The sequence below is a fragment of the Mauremys reevesii genome, linkage group 3 (assembly GCF_016161935.1).
Source record: "Mauremys reevesii isolate NIE-2019 linkage group 3, ASM1616193v1, whole genome shotgun sequence".
In the NCBI taxonomy this organism is placed as follows: Eukaryota; Metazoa; Chordata; order Testudines; family Geoemydidae; genus Mauremys; species Mauremys reevesii.
This window is the reverse complement of record NC_052625.1, coordinates 195,128,969-195,143,872: the sequence shown is the minus strand read 5'-3', so window position 1 is coordinate 195,143,872 and position 14,904 is coordinate 195,128,969. Positions and strand designations below refer to the sequence as shown.

At 43.0% G+C, this 14,904-nt stretch overlaps 1 protein-coding gene across 1 annotated transcript in view; it reads left to right on the top strand.

The window, feature by feature from the left end:
- CDC5L (cell division cycle 5 like) overlaps window positions 1-14,904 on the top strand; it is a 49,409-nt gene that overhangs the window by 15,367 nt on the left and 19,138 nt on the right. Inside the window, exons 11-14 of the mRNA XM_039530931.1 lie at window positions 1,217-1,381; window positions 5,410-5,490; window positions 5,905-6,150; window positions 10,409-10,606. Of these exons, the coding sequence (XP_039386865.1) occupies window positions 1,217-1,381; window positions 5,410-5,490; window positions 5,905-6,150; window positions 10,409-10,606 (690 nt within the window). The remainder of the gene's footprint in view (window positions 1-1,216; window positions 1,382-5,409; window positions 5,491-5,904; window positions 6,151-10,408; window positions 10,607-14,904) is intronic.

Here is a 14,904-nt window from a genome sequence, read left to right as displayed (position 1 = left end):
CAGTCAAAGAGCTCCAACACTCTCCACCACATAAAGATATTTGGATATAACTAGGCCTCAGCCCCACTTGTATCTTTGAAGTGGAACAGGAAATACTTAGTCCCAAGAAAAGATTCATTTATCCTGTAATCCCATTCCACCCTCAAATCCCTCATATTTTGGCCGTCAGTTCTAGATACGGGACTTTCTCATCAGTGTACCCCGTTGACAAAATTGAGATGCCCATTAATGTAGTAGTCTGGTCCAGATTCTTTCATCACCTTTGTCAACAGACATTTCCATTCCTGGATATTCTGCCAGATGAATCGCGCCAAATAGATGTGGTATAAGAGGGCACAGAACTATATAGGAATTGCCTTGGGAGCTCCTTTTATGTGGCAAATTCTGCAGCCTGTACTGTGGTTTTGGATATCTCCCACCAGAGGCACCAGTGTTTCTCTTTGGGCTACCAAAGGATTTCCAGTCCAAAGTGCTTGGCACGTTCTTTTGAAGGAAATAGCTCTTTTAATACAGAATCTGAAGTTTTCTCTTAATTTATAGAAGCTTTCTCTAAGTCTATTTGGAGGTACTTGCAAGTGTCTCAGTGCCATCTCATCCTTTTCAAGGGTAAGATTGGCTCTTGACTTTGAAAGTTCAATAAGAGACTTCAGCTTCCTAATAGTTTCCAGAGGTGCTTGTGCTTTTGCCATTACCCTACTGGCATAATTTCCAGATCTGTGAGCCACTGCATTGAAATTCTAGAGTAGTGATATCTGAAGAGAAATGTTCCAGTTAGACAACTCTCCACAAATAGCCCTATATCTCTCTGTCTGAGTAACTTCATAAAGTGCATGTCATCTTGAACTTCTAGTGTCATGTCGAAACTGACAGTGAGAAAAGAGGAGCCACTCCTGTGCTATACTCCTACATTAAAATAGCTGTTTCTCTGAATGCCTTTCATTGCACCTTTTACAAGCTGTTTTCCTCCCACAGGCCTCAGGAGACTGTATTCGTAGAGCATGAATTCTGGAGTCATTGTCTTTTGTATAATGTGGATTAATAACGTTCATCTTTCATTTGTTAAACTTTCTTGACTGCATAGCTAGCTAAAATCACCAGATGGAATCTGTGTACTTTTTCCTCTGTATTTATTAGTAACTTAGGACAACGGAAATCTACCAAATAATATAAACCTCTGTGCAATCAGAGTGATTAAAACTTGATTCACTTTCAACAGGAAAGAGAGTCTCGTGAGCATCTGCGTCTAGGGCTTATGGGCCTTCCTGCCCCTAAGAATGACTTTGAGATTGTTTTACCGGAAAATGCGGAGAAGGAACTTGAGGAACATGAAACAGATGATACCTATATAGAAGATGCTGCTGATGTGGATGCTCGCAAACAGGTGGGAGCACATTGTGAAATTAGTAAAAGTTCTCAACTCTGTATGTTATTTCCTGTAGCTCAAGATACATAATGAAAGCAATAGGTTATATGAGGAAAATTAGTAAAACTTGTATGTTACCCGCCTTAGGGTAATATTAGAATATTAAAAGGAACACACTCAAGTTAAAAATCACACTTCTGTTGAAATTATTTTTTTAGTTTACTAGTATCGTAAATCACACCCAATCTTAACACAAGGAAAGAGATAATAAATATAATTTTTTCTGAAATATTTTTTTTTTCTAGTCGCAGTTTTTGGTCCCAATTCTGTAAAGGCTTAAACGTGCTTAACTTTATGCAGATGAATTAAATTAAAAACTGTCTATTCAGGTTTTCTTTCAGAATCTAATATGGCAACCACAAAATATTACATGTGAAATACAGTAAGGATGTGCGCCATTTATCAGGCACCTTGTTTTTATTTGTTGCTTTTTCTAAGCTCTTTGAGGTATTAATTTTGGGAACATAATTAGAAATTTTCTTTCAGTGCATACCTTTAAAACAATATTTTAATAATTCTCTTTGTCCTTCGCTATACATTGGCAAATGAACTAAAGATGGAAATGAAGCCTGAATCTTTATTCATGTATGACAAACGTTTTCCATGTTTTATTAATGCTAGGCTGTCCCATTGAAAGCAAGTGTATATGGAATGGAATATGAATTGTAAGGTCCTATTAATATCACATGCTATGTACTCCTCGTTAATGTAGAAATGATCACAAGGAAATGAGGATCGCTATTCAAAATATAGTTGGGTGCAAAATTTCCACTTGCATACTGCTTTACAACTTCAAAGTGCTACACAAATAACAGTCACAACTCTCTGTGAGAAGCAGGTGTTCACCTACAGCAGTGGTGAATGTGGTGTAAATGCCGGGATAAATAGTACTATGTTCATTTTGTAGGTGAGGAAAACAAGGTGCAGGGGTCAGGTGCACTGTCCGAGACCTGGTGCTTGGAGGCATTGTGCTTTTAAAGAAACAATATTTCTATCGGCACTGAAGAGAAGGGGCTCGGAGGAGGCGGCTCTTATGCTTTTGGAAAGGTGTAGCTAGCGCTCCTCGCCTGCATGCATACACACCCCTCCTGTGGCTAGTGTTTGGAGGAGAAGGGGACATTATTATTTAATAATAATGAATAAATGGCCATTGGTCCCTAAGGCAGCAGGCAAGGCCTGTTATCCTCCTCAACCTTTCCATTATCCTGCAGCCTCCTGTGCAAGTACATTGGGCAAAGTCACTTTGTTGTCTTTTTCTTCTCTTGCACACCCATGCGGGGCCAGCTGGTGTGTCGTTTTAAGAGGCAATGTAGTGGCAGAGTTAGGATTAAAATTTAGGAGATCCTGGCTACACTCCTGAGCTTTCAGACAGTGCTGCCTCTCCATTTTATTTGTACCCTGAGTGTTGGAAAGTGTGAGAATCCTCCTATTATTTTCTTAAACTTCCATTATTGTAATTCAGGTGGAGGCTTAGTCCCCTGATTTCATAGAAGGGAGAAGTGGGGGCCTGTCAGCAGAATGAAAGGAAGTGGTAAGAAGCCTAGGCTGGATGAGCCAGGACAACATGGGATTGTGGAGCAGGTGTCTCATGAGGTTGAAGCCAAAGGGCAGGAGGAATTTCTAAAGAACAAAGAGTATGGAAAAGGATGACCCCATGGGAGAATATTACAGTTGGGTGAAGGTTCATTAGGGGTATATTCTCTAAGGGTATGAAATTAGGTCAATTACACTATGAAATTAGGTCGATTTTATCGAAGTTGATTTTTTAGAATTCGATTTTATACAGTCTATTGCGTATGTCCACATTAAGCGAATTAAGTCAGCGTAGTGCATCCCCACTACCGCGGCTAGCATTGACTTACAGAGCGGTGCATTGTGGGTAGCTATCCCACAGTTCCTGCAGTCTCCGCTGCCCATTGGAATTCTGGGTTAAGCTCCCAGTGCCTGATGGGGCAAAAACTTTGTTGCGGGTGGTTTTGGGTACATGTCGTCAGGCCCCCTCCATCTGTCCTTCCATGAAAGCAACGGCAGACAATCGTTTCGCGCCTTTTTTCCGGGGTCCTGTCCGCCGGACCCACTCAGCCCGCTGCCTGCCTGGATGATCAGAACCCCAGGCAGGCAGTGGCCTGAGCAGGGCCGATGGACGGAGACCCAGACCGGTAGCGGGCTGAACCGCTCAGCCCACGGCCGGTCTGGGGCTCCGTCTGCCGGCTCCTGCCAGCCAGGGTGCTGCTAAGCCCTGCTCAGCTGGCAGACCTCGGTGAGGTCGATCAGGGGTGCCTGGACAGACTGGCTATCCTCCTCTTAGAGCACCAAATGGGAGTGACTCCAGGTCATTCTCTTCTTTAAGTTTCGTCTCATGGAGATTCAGTCCTGCCTGGAATATCATGCGAGCTGGAGGCTTCTGCCTCAGGCTGCTCTCCCAGCTGGCATTACCGTGAGATCACACCTACCCCAGCCTGCCCCTTGCTCCTATGGCTCGTGAAGCCTGGGCAGTAGTAAGGAGCAGTTCAACTTGTGGAATGACAAATCCAGAAGGAAGGATTGCACTCTGTGGGCCACATTAACATTATTTCAGAGACCTAGATAGCATTTAGTCCCTATAAAAGTCTTCATGAAAATTTCCCCCCGCCCCTAACAAAAATGTTAATTTATCAGAGCAGCTGAAAGGGTAAGGAACCCAGGACTAACTTAGAGAGAGCTTCCATATTATTTAACTCATAATTGATATAATTCAAAGTAAAATTTCACAGCGTGGTCTATTCTAAGACAAAAAATGCAGGAGGGGAGTCAGAAAAAGGAACAGTGACCTGTTTCCGCCCGGTTTCGAACTGGGGACGTTTCACGTGTTAGGTGAACGTGATCACCACTACACTAAGGGGCTTTCACGTTTTAGGTGAACGTGATAACCGCTACACTACGGGGCTTCTCTTTTTTTACCACAGACTTTGCCAAATGCACAGGAATGTTTTCTCTAGCTACAGAAGCTACCTAATGCAATGTCTATATCTATGGCCTTCCTGCTCACAAAGCGGTCATGCCCCGCCCAAGGCTGACACAGCATAGAGTGCATGTGACACAGCGACCTGGCTCGGGCAGGATCGCTAGCGAGGCATGATACTTTTGCTATTAAGCAAACACAACAATTCTTTCCTGGCCTCTGCCACTGACTGCCTCCATGCATTACGCTGTGCCCTATCAGTGCGGGAGGACTGCATGAGCTCGGAAAACATGTCATCGCGAGTGCATTTTTTTTCACCTTCTAATCTGCGATAACCTCAGGGACGGAGATGATAGCGGGAGCGTAGAAACATTCTGGGGGGACTGCATGGTCACCTGTGCTGCTGAGTTCGCCACGCTGGCCAAACAGGAAATGAAATTCAAAAGTTCCTGGGGCTTTTCCTGTGCACCTCGCTAGTGCATCTAAGTTCAAATTGCTGTCCAGAGCAGTCACAATGGAGCACTCTGGGATAGCTCCTGGAGGCCAATACTGTCGAATTGCATCCACGCTAACCCTAATTCGACCCAGCGATGTCGATTTCAGCGCTGATCCCCTCATTGGGGTGGAGTACAGAAATCAATTTTAAGAGCCCTTTAAGTCAACAAAAATGGCTTCGTCGTGTGGACGGGTGCAGGGTTAAATCGATCTAACGCTGCTAAATTCAACCTAAACTCGTCGTGTAGACCAGGGCTAAGGGCCTGATCCAAAGCCAATGAAAGTCTTTCCATTGAATTCTGTGAGCTTTGGCTCAGGCCCTAAGTTCTGTCTAGTCCAGTGGATGGGAGGTAAGCTGTCAGTTGGTCATCACACGCTCTCTCCCATTCTCTTACGGTCTCTTGCTGTAGCCTTTATTCTTACCCAAAAAAACCCAAATAATAATAATATCACCTCTTCTGCAGTAGTCTAGTGGCATTAATCGTTCTTATATTACTGGGAATCAGACTGTATTGTGGTGGTTGGACTAACATTTGAAATATCTGTTTAGGCTATTCGAGAAGCAGAGCGTGTAAAGGAGCTAAAGCGGATGCACAAAGCTGTTCAGAAGGATCTGCCAAGGCCCACAGAAGTAAGTAACAGAAGCTTCTTCATGATGGTGTAAGAGCAAAATGCCGTTTAAAGGAAAAAGAGGAATAAAGGCGACATTGAGAATAGTTGTTTGGCTCTCTTTTAAACAATAGCCACTGTGAAGCGTAATACAACTAAGCTGGATCATGAAAGAATATAATCATTCAGTATGCTAATTTCATCATCCTGTGGCCAATTTTTGCCTTCATATGGATATAATCAGTGGGTGTTGCATACATATAACTGAAAACAAAATTTGTTTTTTAGATTATTGTGCTGGTACAAAGTTCTTTAATCATCTGTTACATACAGCTCAGTTTTAAATACCAATATTCTAGTGTGTGCACAATTATATTTTGGCTGACGTGACATTAATAAGGCATAATGTTTTGGAACATATTTTATTTCTGGCTAGGTAAATGAAACGATTCTGAGACCTTTGAATGTAGAGCCTCCTCTAACAGACTTGCAGAAAAGTGAAGAGCTGATAAAGAAAGAGATGATCACCATGCTTCATTTTGATCTTCTGCATCACCCATATGGAGAGCAGCCTGGGGGTAAAAAGGGGAAAGGCCCAGGATTTGGAATGAACAGTGCGGAACATATTACGTACCTCGAACAAAATTCTTATGAGAAGCACTCCAAAGAGGAACTCAGGAAGGTAAGAACGATGTGTCACAGGATTACTGACATATGGGCTCCAGATACTATGATCCTGTCATCTTGCAAGGAAAACAAGCGCAAGCCTGGGTGAAATTTAGTGGGAGACCTCCAAGCAACATGTAGGTGCTGCAGGAAGTGTTACTGAAGATGCAGCAGGTGGCACTCTCCCCTGGGGGTTATAACTGTGCCAGTGCTCCAGCATGGTGTTGGGAGGCACTGTGTGGTTGGAGGTGCTGTCCTTTGGATGAAACGTAGAACTGTGGTCCTGATCACCTGTCTGTTAGTAAGATTAGGAGCTCTCTAGCCTCTCCGGTTGATAACAGTCCGTTTTATGAAATTAAATGACCCCAAAGTTTGAATTGGATCTGATATTATTAACTTCCCATCTTCTACTGGCTGTGTAGCGTTCCTGTGCACTGTTAGATAACTGTGTGTTTCTTTTTGTCACTGCTGAGATGGAGGCAAATCCATGTATTATAAAAATAATAATGATACATAACTCTCTCTATAACACTTTACATATTCAAAGCACTGTATAGGCATGAACTAAAGCTCACAAAATTCCTGAAAGTATTACCCGTTTTGCACATGGGAAAACCTGAGACTGAATGATGAAGTGAATTTCCCAAGCCGTGCAGTGAGTCAGTGGCAGTGCCAGGATTAGAATTTGGGGGCTTCTGACTCAGGCAGACCTCACTGTCTTCCAGTATCCATTGCCTATGTCGCAGGGTGTTTAGTTTGTTTTGTAACATTTGGAAAGCACTTTGAGATCCTTTTGAGATGCTATTGAAAGGTGAACTATAATATGGAAAATAATAATTAAGCATTTCCGATCCCCTTTCCCATCTAATCACTCAGCTTCTAAATAGACTCTAGCTATATCCAGCTATAAGCCTACAGCATTTGATTTAGGCCATTGCCAAGGCTGCTGCTCTACATCAATATGGTCCTCAGTTATAGCAACTGAACTTAAACCATAGCTGGCTGGACATGGCTATGAAGGCAGAATTGGCTGCAACTGGAACAAAGCAGCAGGCCTCAGAGCTCCATTCTCACTTGCATTGTGTGCCCAAAGTTATATATCAAGATCTCTGGTTCTGGGAGTTCATTTATTAAGTAGCTACAGATGTTTCACTTCACAGCCAAGTGACTTACTGGCAGGTCAGAAATAAAGCAATGGAGTTGGCTCCTTGAGGGGGGTCTCCACTGTGAATGTGTCAGTAACCTTTAACTAAGGTTATGTCTGCGCTAGCACTTTTGTCGGTAAAACTTATGTCACTCAGAGCTGTGGAAAAAACACCTCGCTGACCGACATAAGTTACACTGACAGAAGCACTAGTGTGGCCAGCACTGTGTTGGTGGGAGACACTCTCCAACGGACATAGCTACTGCCACTCGTTGGGGTGGTTTAATTATACCAACGGGAGAGCTTTCTCCCGTCAGTATAGAGCAGCTACATGGGAGATCTTACAGCGGTGCCCCTTGTAGGTTCTCTAGTGTAGATAGTGTAGACATAGCCTAAATGTTTATGGTAATCGAAAAGGACAATCCCTGTACTACTGTGTATAAGCCTTTTTCATTGGTAGATTCTGTACAAAATCTCTCCAGATACTTAGACTGTGCCCATCACTGTGGTATTTTAGCACCTACATCCCTGTTTACTTGGAAACATCTTAAAAGATGTATAAATGTGAAATATCTTTCCCTTCCCATATCTGACCCATCATTCAAGAGCTATACTTTGTCCAACTCCAACAATGCTGAACAGAATGTACCTCCAATTTGTTATTAAATTAAAAATTACACTTGAAGATTTCTTAGTAGTAGAAATTAAGTAGATGGAAAATCTAGTTAGATCACGTAGTTCGCCACTCTGACAATATCAGTTTGTTTCCTAGACTACATTATCTTAGCACTTTGTCTGGTCTCTTTTGAAGTGTATCAAGAGTTGAGGTTGCTATCACTTCCCTTAGAAAATATTCCACAGTTTAATAGAGCTCCTGGTCTGGAAATTTTCCGTATATTCACTAGACATTTTCTTAACTTTAGACAGAATTTGTTTCCCATTCTGTCTGGCTTAATCTCTCTGCACATGGGAGTAGTATCCTCTGTACATCCAAACTGCACTTTCACATTGAGGTATGGTCAGGGGCGGCTCCAGGCCCCAGCACGCCAAGCGCATGCTTGCGGCAGCATGCCGCGGGGGGCGCTCTGCCGGTCGCCGGGAGGGCGGCAGGCGGCTCCAGTGGACCTCCCGCAGGCGTGCCTGCGTAGGGTCCGCTGGTCCCGCGGCTTCGGGAGGTCCACCGGAGCCGCGGGACCGGCGACCGGCAGGGCGCCCCCCGCACGCCATGCTTGGGGCGGCGAAATTGCTAGAGCTGCCCCTGGGTATGGTGGACAATAAGAATGGTCCCTTATGAGGTGATGATCCTCAAGATCCTGCAAGCTTTTCTGATTTTTTTTTTTTTTCACTTCCTCCTCCAGAAGGTACTGCATTTCCTCAGTGATTGCCCTTCTCTGGAAAGGGCTACTAATGATACTCAACATGATACCCGAGCTAATAAAGCTGTGAAAGCCCTGTAGCTTTCACAACCACGTAGTCTAATTCTTAAAAGGGTGAAAATTGATACTAGCAAAAAAAAAAAAAATTTGTGGGATTTAGCTATATTAATAACACTAAGGCTACTCCTTTTCTTTCTTTCTGAGCTACAGGCTTGTGTGGTTAATTAGCTATTCCTTAGATTCACCAGATAAGATGATTTCAGAGATACCCAAGTAGCCTTATTGATGGTGTGTTGCTATAAACTATAGTTGAAGTTCAGTAATTTATCTAGTGAATCACTACATTTGAAAACTCAGAGTTTGCCTTTTACATCCATGTGTAATATTGTAAAAAAAGGTGTAGTTATGACTCTGTCAATAGAATATGTCACATGGCAGTTTTTGTTTCCCTTATGTGTTTGTTCTGTACAGTACATCAGACCTGATGTTATTGATTTCACCGCTCCGTTACACCAGCTTTCTGTCAGTGTAACTACATTTGAAGTCAAAGGAGTTACACTGGTATAACAGAACAACTAATTGAGCTCCAGATCTTTGATACTCTTGGCGCCTTAGAGTTCTGTCTTTTATGCAGTGGGTTCCTGTCCCACAGTAAATGTCATCAGATTATGTTGAGTTATGTGTTGAGAGCTTTTCCTGAAGCTGGAGTGCTGGATTTCTTACATTCTTGTAATGTTGTATTTTAATATTTAGTTTGAAATAGGCCAAGATTTTCAAAAATGACTAGTGAGTTTGGTGCCTCAGTTTTGGCACGTCCAACTTGATATGCCTTTGTAAGATGTGTCAAGGTGCACACCCCGAAATTAAAGCAACCCAGTTGACTAGTCACTCTTGAAAACCTTGGCAGTAATCTTTATTTCTTAAACTTCGTATTGTCACAAGAACAGTTGCACCACTCTGTGGGTGTGAGAGGAGCTCTTGAAATCTACTTGTCAGTTTGATCTTAATGTCTAAATGTCTCTTGCTGGTGTCATTTCAACAGACTGGGACTTGTGCCGTACGTCTCTTTTGGAGGCATATGCGCTCCAGATGGATTGTGTCATGCTTTTTGGTTGTGGGGGAGCATCATGAGTCCTTTCCTCTTCTCTGTTCCTTCCTCATTGTTAAGATGCTTCATAAGCTGATTTGGAAATGGTAGAACATTCAAATCCTTCTACAAGGTCAAGCTGTATTTTCTTCAGCTGTAATCAGAGTAGTCTTTCTTGCATTGTAGCCCATATTGCATGGAGCACGGATCATCCATTCCTGATAGAATAGATTTTCGAAGCTGTGCTAAGGAGAGAGCAAGCAAAAGAAAATAGAAAGTGATGGTGTTTTCCATTCCTCAGGCATGTGCTGAAGCAGCTGTTCTTTCTCCCTCTCTTAAGATATTTACTTGTATCTCTCTTTCCCTGTTGGATCAGTGCTAGGCACCTCAACCTGTCTCTGCTTGTATTAGGTACAGCAGATTGTTGGGATTGGTCAAATTGTGTGAAATGAGGAATAGCTGCAATGTAGGTAGCCCCATTGCCTAGATTTCATTTATAATTTAACGCATTTGTGTTGAATTTCATATTTAGCTTAACCTAAATTGGGCTTTTTGTATGGAGAGAGAAATTACCTCTGAAAATTGCACTCTAAAGGGTTGAAAACAAAAAGAAGAGTTTTCTCGGCGTCTGTACTTTGTGTTGGTAATTTCTCATCATTTCCAACAGGCCCAGGATCTACTGGCACAAGAGATGGAAGTGGTAAAGCAAGGAATGGGGCATGGAGAGCTTTCAAGTGAGGCTTATAACCAGGTGTGGGAAGAATGTTATAGCCAGGTGTTATACCTACCAGGACAGAACCGCTACACACGAGCTAACTTGGCCAGCAAAAAAGACAGAATAGAATCACTTGAAAAAAGGCTTGAGGTGAGTATAATTTTTCTGCTTTTTCACTTGATGGTTTTTTTTAATGCCAGCTTTCATTGTTTCGACTGATTTACAGATGACTAGATCATTGACTCAGCTATCACAGATCGGATTGCAGAGAAAAGAGTGTCAAGGAGCTCTCCTGGAGCATCAAAAGACCCTCTGCTGTCCTCTTTTCTTCCCTAATAGTAGGGGATGGTTTTATAAAACATCATGCTTCAGGTTCCCTTCCACAAGTTTTTTAGCATTAACTATTATAACCCTGTATCAGAGGGGTAGTCCTGTTAGTCTGGATCTGCAAAAGCAGCAAAGAGTCCTGTGGCACCTTATAGACTAACAGACGTATTGGAGCATGAGCTTTCGTGGGTGAATACCCACTTTGTCGGATGCATTATAACCCTGGTTATTCTTGTTATCCATATAAACATCCAATCCCTCTTTGAGGCCAAGTGCTTCACAAGATTCAGTGACAGCCTGGGGCAATGAGTTCCTGTGACCCAGGAAAGGAGGGAAGAGAGTGGATCCCAATGACTCCAGTCCATTTAAAAAGGAAACTTCAGACTTTTTTATGCATGTTGGGTCCTCTGGACCCGGAATGTAGGTTAGGTTTTGTGTGTAAGTGTAAAATAAAAATGAAACACCTCTTCAAGTTCAGAATAGAAGAAAGGAAAGAGAGAGAAAAACAGTTCAATGAAAATATTTTGATTGGATTTCGATATTTTGCTGGGGTGTCTGCAGTCTGAATATCGCAGCATTGTGCTAGGGTCTGTGAAGCAGAAAGTGAAACTACTCTTTCTGCAGTTGTCAGCGTTATGCAAAGTGGCTTCCCCCGTTGTCATCTCACTCACCTCAGGTACATAAAAAATGCTGCAACCAAAGGCCCCAATCCAGCAAAACATGTCAGCATAGACTCGAAGGTAAGCACATAGGGCCAAAATTTTCTGCATTGTCCTCCTGTTAGATTATCTTACTCCCATCCTTGAATCCCTCCATTGGCTTACTATTACATTCAGCATCAAATGCAAGCTTCTTGTCCTCTGCTTCAAGGCTATGCATAACTCCTCTCCCTCCCTCACCTACATCTCTTCTCTGTTCTCAACTATTCCTATATCTGTCTCATTAGCCCCTTGATTTTTTTTTTCTTTTCTCTTCATGCTCTCTTTCCTGCTACTTTGTTCTCCTGCAGGTTCCTTCTTCCCCTGTTATGCAAGGCTATATATAACCTTCCTTTCATTCCATCCCTCTTAATTGCTTTTTTCTATTTAGAGCCGTTAGACAATGACTGTTTCTTCATCTTTGTTGCTGTACAAACTGATGCATGCAAATAATAAGTGCAGAAAGTACACAGCATTGATAGTGTAAAATAAGCTTTGCCTCAGATAATTTCATTTGAAAGACTATGTAGTACCAGTAACACTCAAGGAAACCTGATTTAGTTCAAAATACAATACAATTACAATGTTAAGGCTAAAGGTGTCCCTTTAAATAATGCAGGCACTGTATTTTTCTATGATAAAAGGAAGATTTCTTTTTTATGTAAATGCTTTATCTGCACATCTATTGTTGCTGGTAGTGAATGCCCTCAAACTACTGGTACCAAGAAAGTAGCATGCCAGGTAGGTCAGAAGGCTGGATTTATACTTTGCAAGGTTGACTCAGTGAATTTAAGTAAATATGCCTTGTGTCTGTGTGTAAGTGCAAACCAAGAAGCTAATCCCAAAGACAGTTTTGCTTCAGTAAGAGGTAGATGTTTGAGCCACAAATTGTTCAGCTCCAGGTAACTCTATAACTACTTAGGTCTGGTCTCCCCTCAAAACATTAGGTCGACCCAACTACATCGCTCAGGGGTGTGAAAAATCCACGCTTCTGAGCAATGTAGTTAAGCCAACCTAACCCCCAGTACAGACAGCACTAGGTCAACCAAAGAATTTTTATTTCAACCTAGCTACCACCTCTTGGGGAGGTGGATTACCTATGCAGAGTGGGAGAATCCCTTCCGTTGGCATAGGTAGTGTCCACACTGAAACACTACAGCAGTACAGCTGAGTTGTGCTGCAGTAGTATTTCAAGTGTAGACAATCCCTTAGTTCCCTTCTAGGGAATTTTGCCCCATTAATACATGAATGTTGGTTATGTTCAGTGTCTTCCAGCAGAGTGCACTATTGCTCTGCATAATGCTTTATGCTGTGTTGCAATGACAGTAAACTCTGCTGTAAAGAATTTTTTTTTTTTATAAAAGGTATATCTTAGTTCAGGAGCACCCAGCCTTTGTGGCGACAAGGGCTGGGTTGGCATCTTGCCTGGAGCCTGAGGACTGTATCTAATTTATGTATAAATACACATCATCTTTGGAATTAAAATTAAGTATTGCACACACAAAACTACAACTTTAAGGTAAAGTCAAGCACTGAAAAGTTAGGACGCTGGTGCCTATGCATGCATTACAATACCATCTTTAATTACATGATTACTTATTTCTTTTTCTGCATGCTCATCAGTGAACAGGATGGATGGTGTTCACTTAATGAGCAGCCATTCAATATTTTTTTTCCCTTGTTGTTCAATGTAAGGCCCCATGCTTTATTTACTACACGCTATTCAGACCCTGCTCTGAACACAGACTTATTGTTTTCATCATGGGCTTTTCTGAGGTGCTATAGTATCTGAGTGCTATCCAAATATTTATTAACTTAGTTCACAACGCCCCTATGAGATGAGCGGCTGTTATTATCCCCATTTTACAAATGGGGGACTGAAATTTAGAGTTTAAGGTCAAAAGTATCAGCTAATTTTGGGGCCCAGTTTGAAATGACCAGGACCTGATTTTGATTTTTGAGTACTTAGCATTAAATAGCACTTCACGTATTCGGAGCACAGCTCTCTTTGCTTCAGTTGCAGCGGTGAGTGTTCAGTACTTTGCAAATCAGAGCTCAGAGTCTCAAGTCATGCACCCAGAAAATGAACACAGAACTAGTGACCGCTTGCGAAAAGTATGATTTAAGTGACTTACCTACTATCACACAGGAACTCTGTGGCAGAGGCAGAGATAAAATCCAGTTCTCCAGGGCAGCATTCAACCTCCTTAACTATAAGACCATACTATCCCTGCAATCCCCTGTCTCATTCCCAATGTTCCGTCTAGATTCTGCAACAACAGATGAGGCAGGGGCCCTAACGACAACAGCCACCTGGACTATGCATCGCTGATTCATCCCCAGAGTGGGTTCAGCCTGTGCACAGACTGAGGCAGGGTCCCGTGGAAAAAAATAGTATGTGATCATGTAATTAAGACCTGTATCATAATTCATACACACAAGGAGATTGAATTAAGGCACAGGAAATCTTAGTTCTGGCATTTCCTAATTTTTGAGTGCTTGACTTTGCAACCTTTTAACGTGGCTTTGTCTGTGTAATTTCCCAGTCTTTCAAAAAAACCTCAAATTCCATCATGTGGCATTATATTGACCTCTTGATGTGTCATCCCAGGGTTGGAACCTTTAAATCCACCTCGCTGATCTCTGTCACTTGTCCCTAGTATCTCACAGCAGTAGGTGGTTATCCTTTATGTGAACCAGTATTAGAGGGGTCGGGACACTTTTCACAGATTATTGGTGAGACTCAGGACTCTTGGGTTCCATTCCAGGCTCTGGAGGGGAGTGTGCTCTAGTGGGCACTCACTCTTCTGCCTCATCATCTCCAACCCGTCCATGTCTCAGTCCTGGCTTTTCTTCACCCAGAACTCCTTTTTGAGTCCCATTCTCCTTACCAGTCTGTCCTCACTCCTCAGGCTTCTCATCCCAGGCTCCTTGCCCGGCAAGTCCTTGTCTTTCCCCAGTTCCACTCCTTGTGCCCAGTCGTTCCAAGTTATCGTCCTTCCTCCCACTTCCCCCCCCCCCCAACCACTTTGTTGTCTTCAGTCTCTTTACCAAGCCAGTCCCAGTCCCATTTCTCCCCTTCTGGTTCTTCATCTGGATCTGTCTCTTCCATGGCTACCTTCCAGCTTGTTCCCTGGCCCTGCCGGTTCCCAGTCATAATCTCGCTCCGATTCCCAGTCACAAAGTCACTCCCTGGGCTCCTTGTCCAATCTGAGGCACTCCTTCTCTTCCACCCCTCCCCCCCCACTTCTTGCAGGTTCTTGTCTAACTAGGGCCAGTCTTCTCCCCCCCGGTCCAATCTCAGTCCTCTACCCCCATCCCGCCACTTCCCCAAAACGTACTGGCTCCTGTCTTCCCCCTCTCCACCTGTTTTTTGCTGCCCAGTCAGTCCTAGTCTTCAACCCCCCAGCTTCTTGTCCCAAG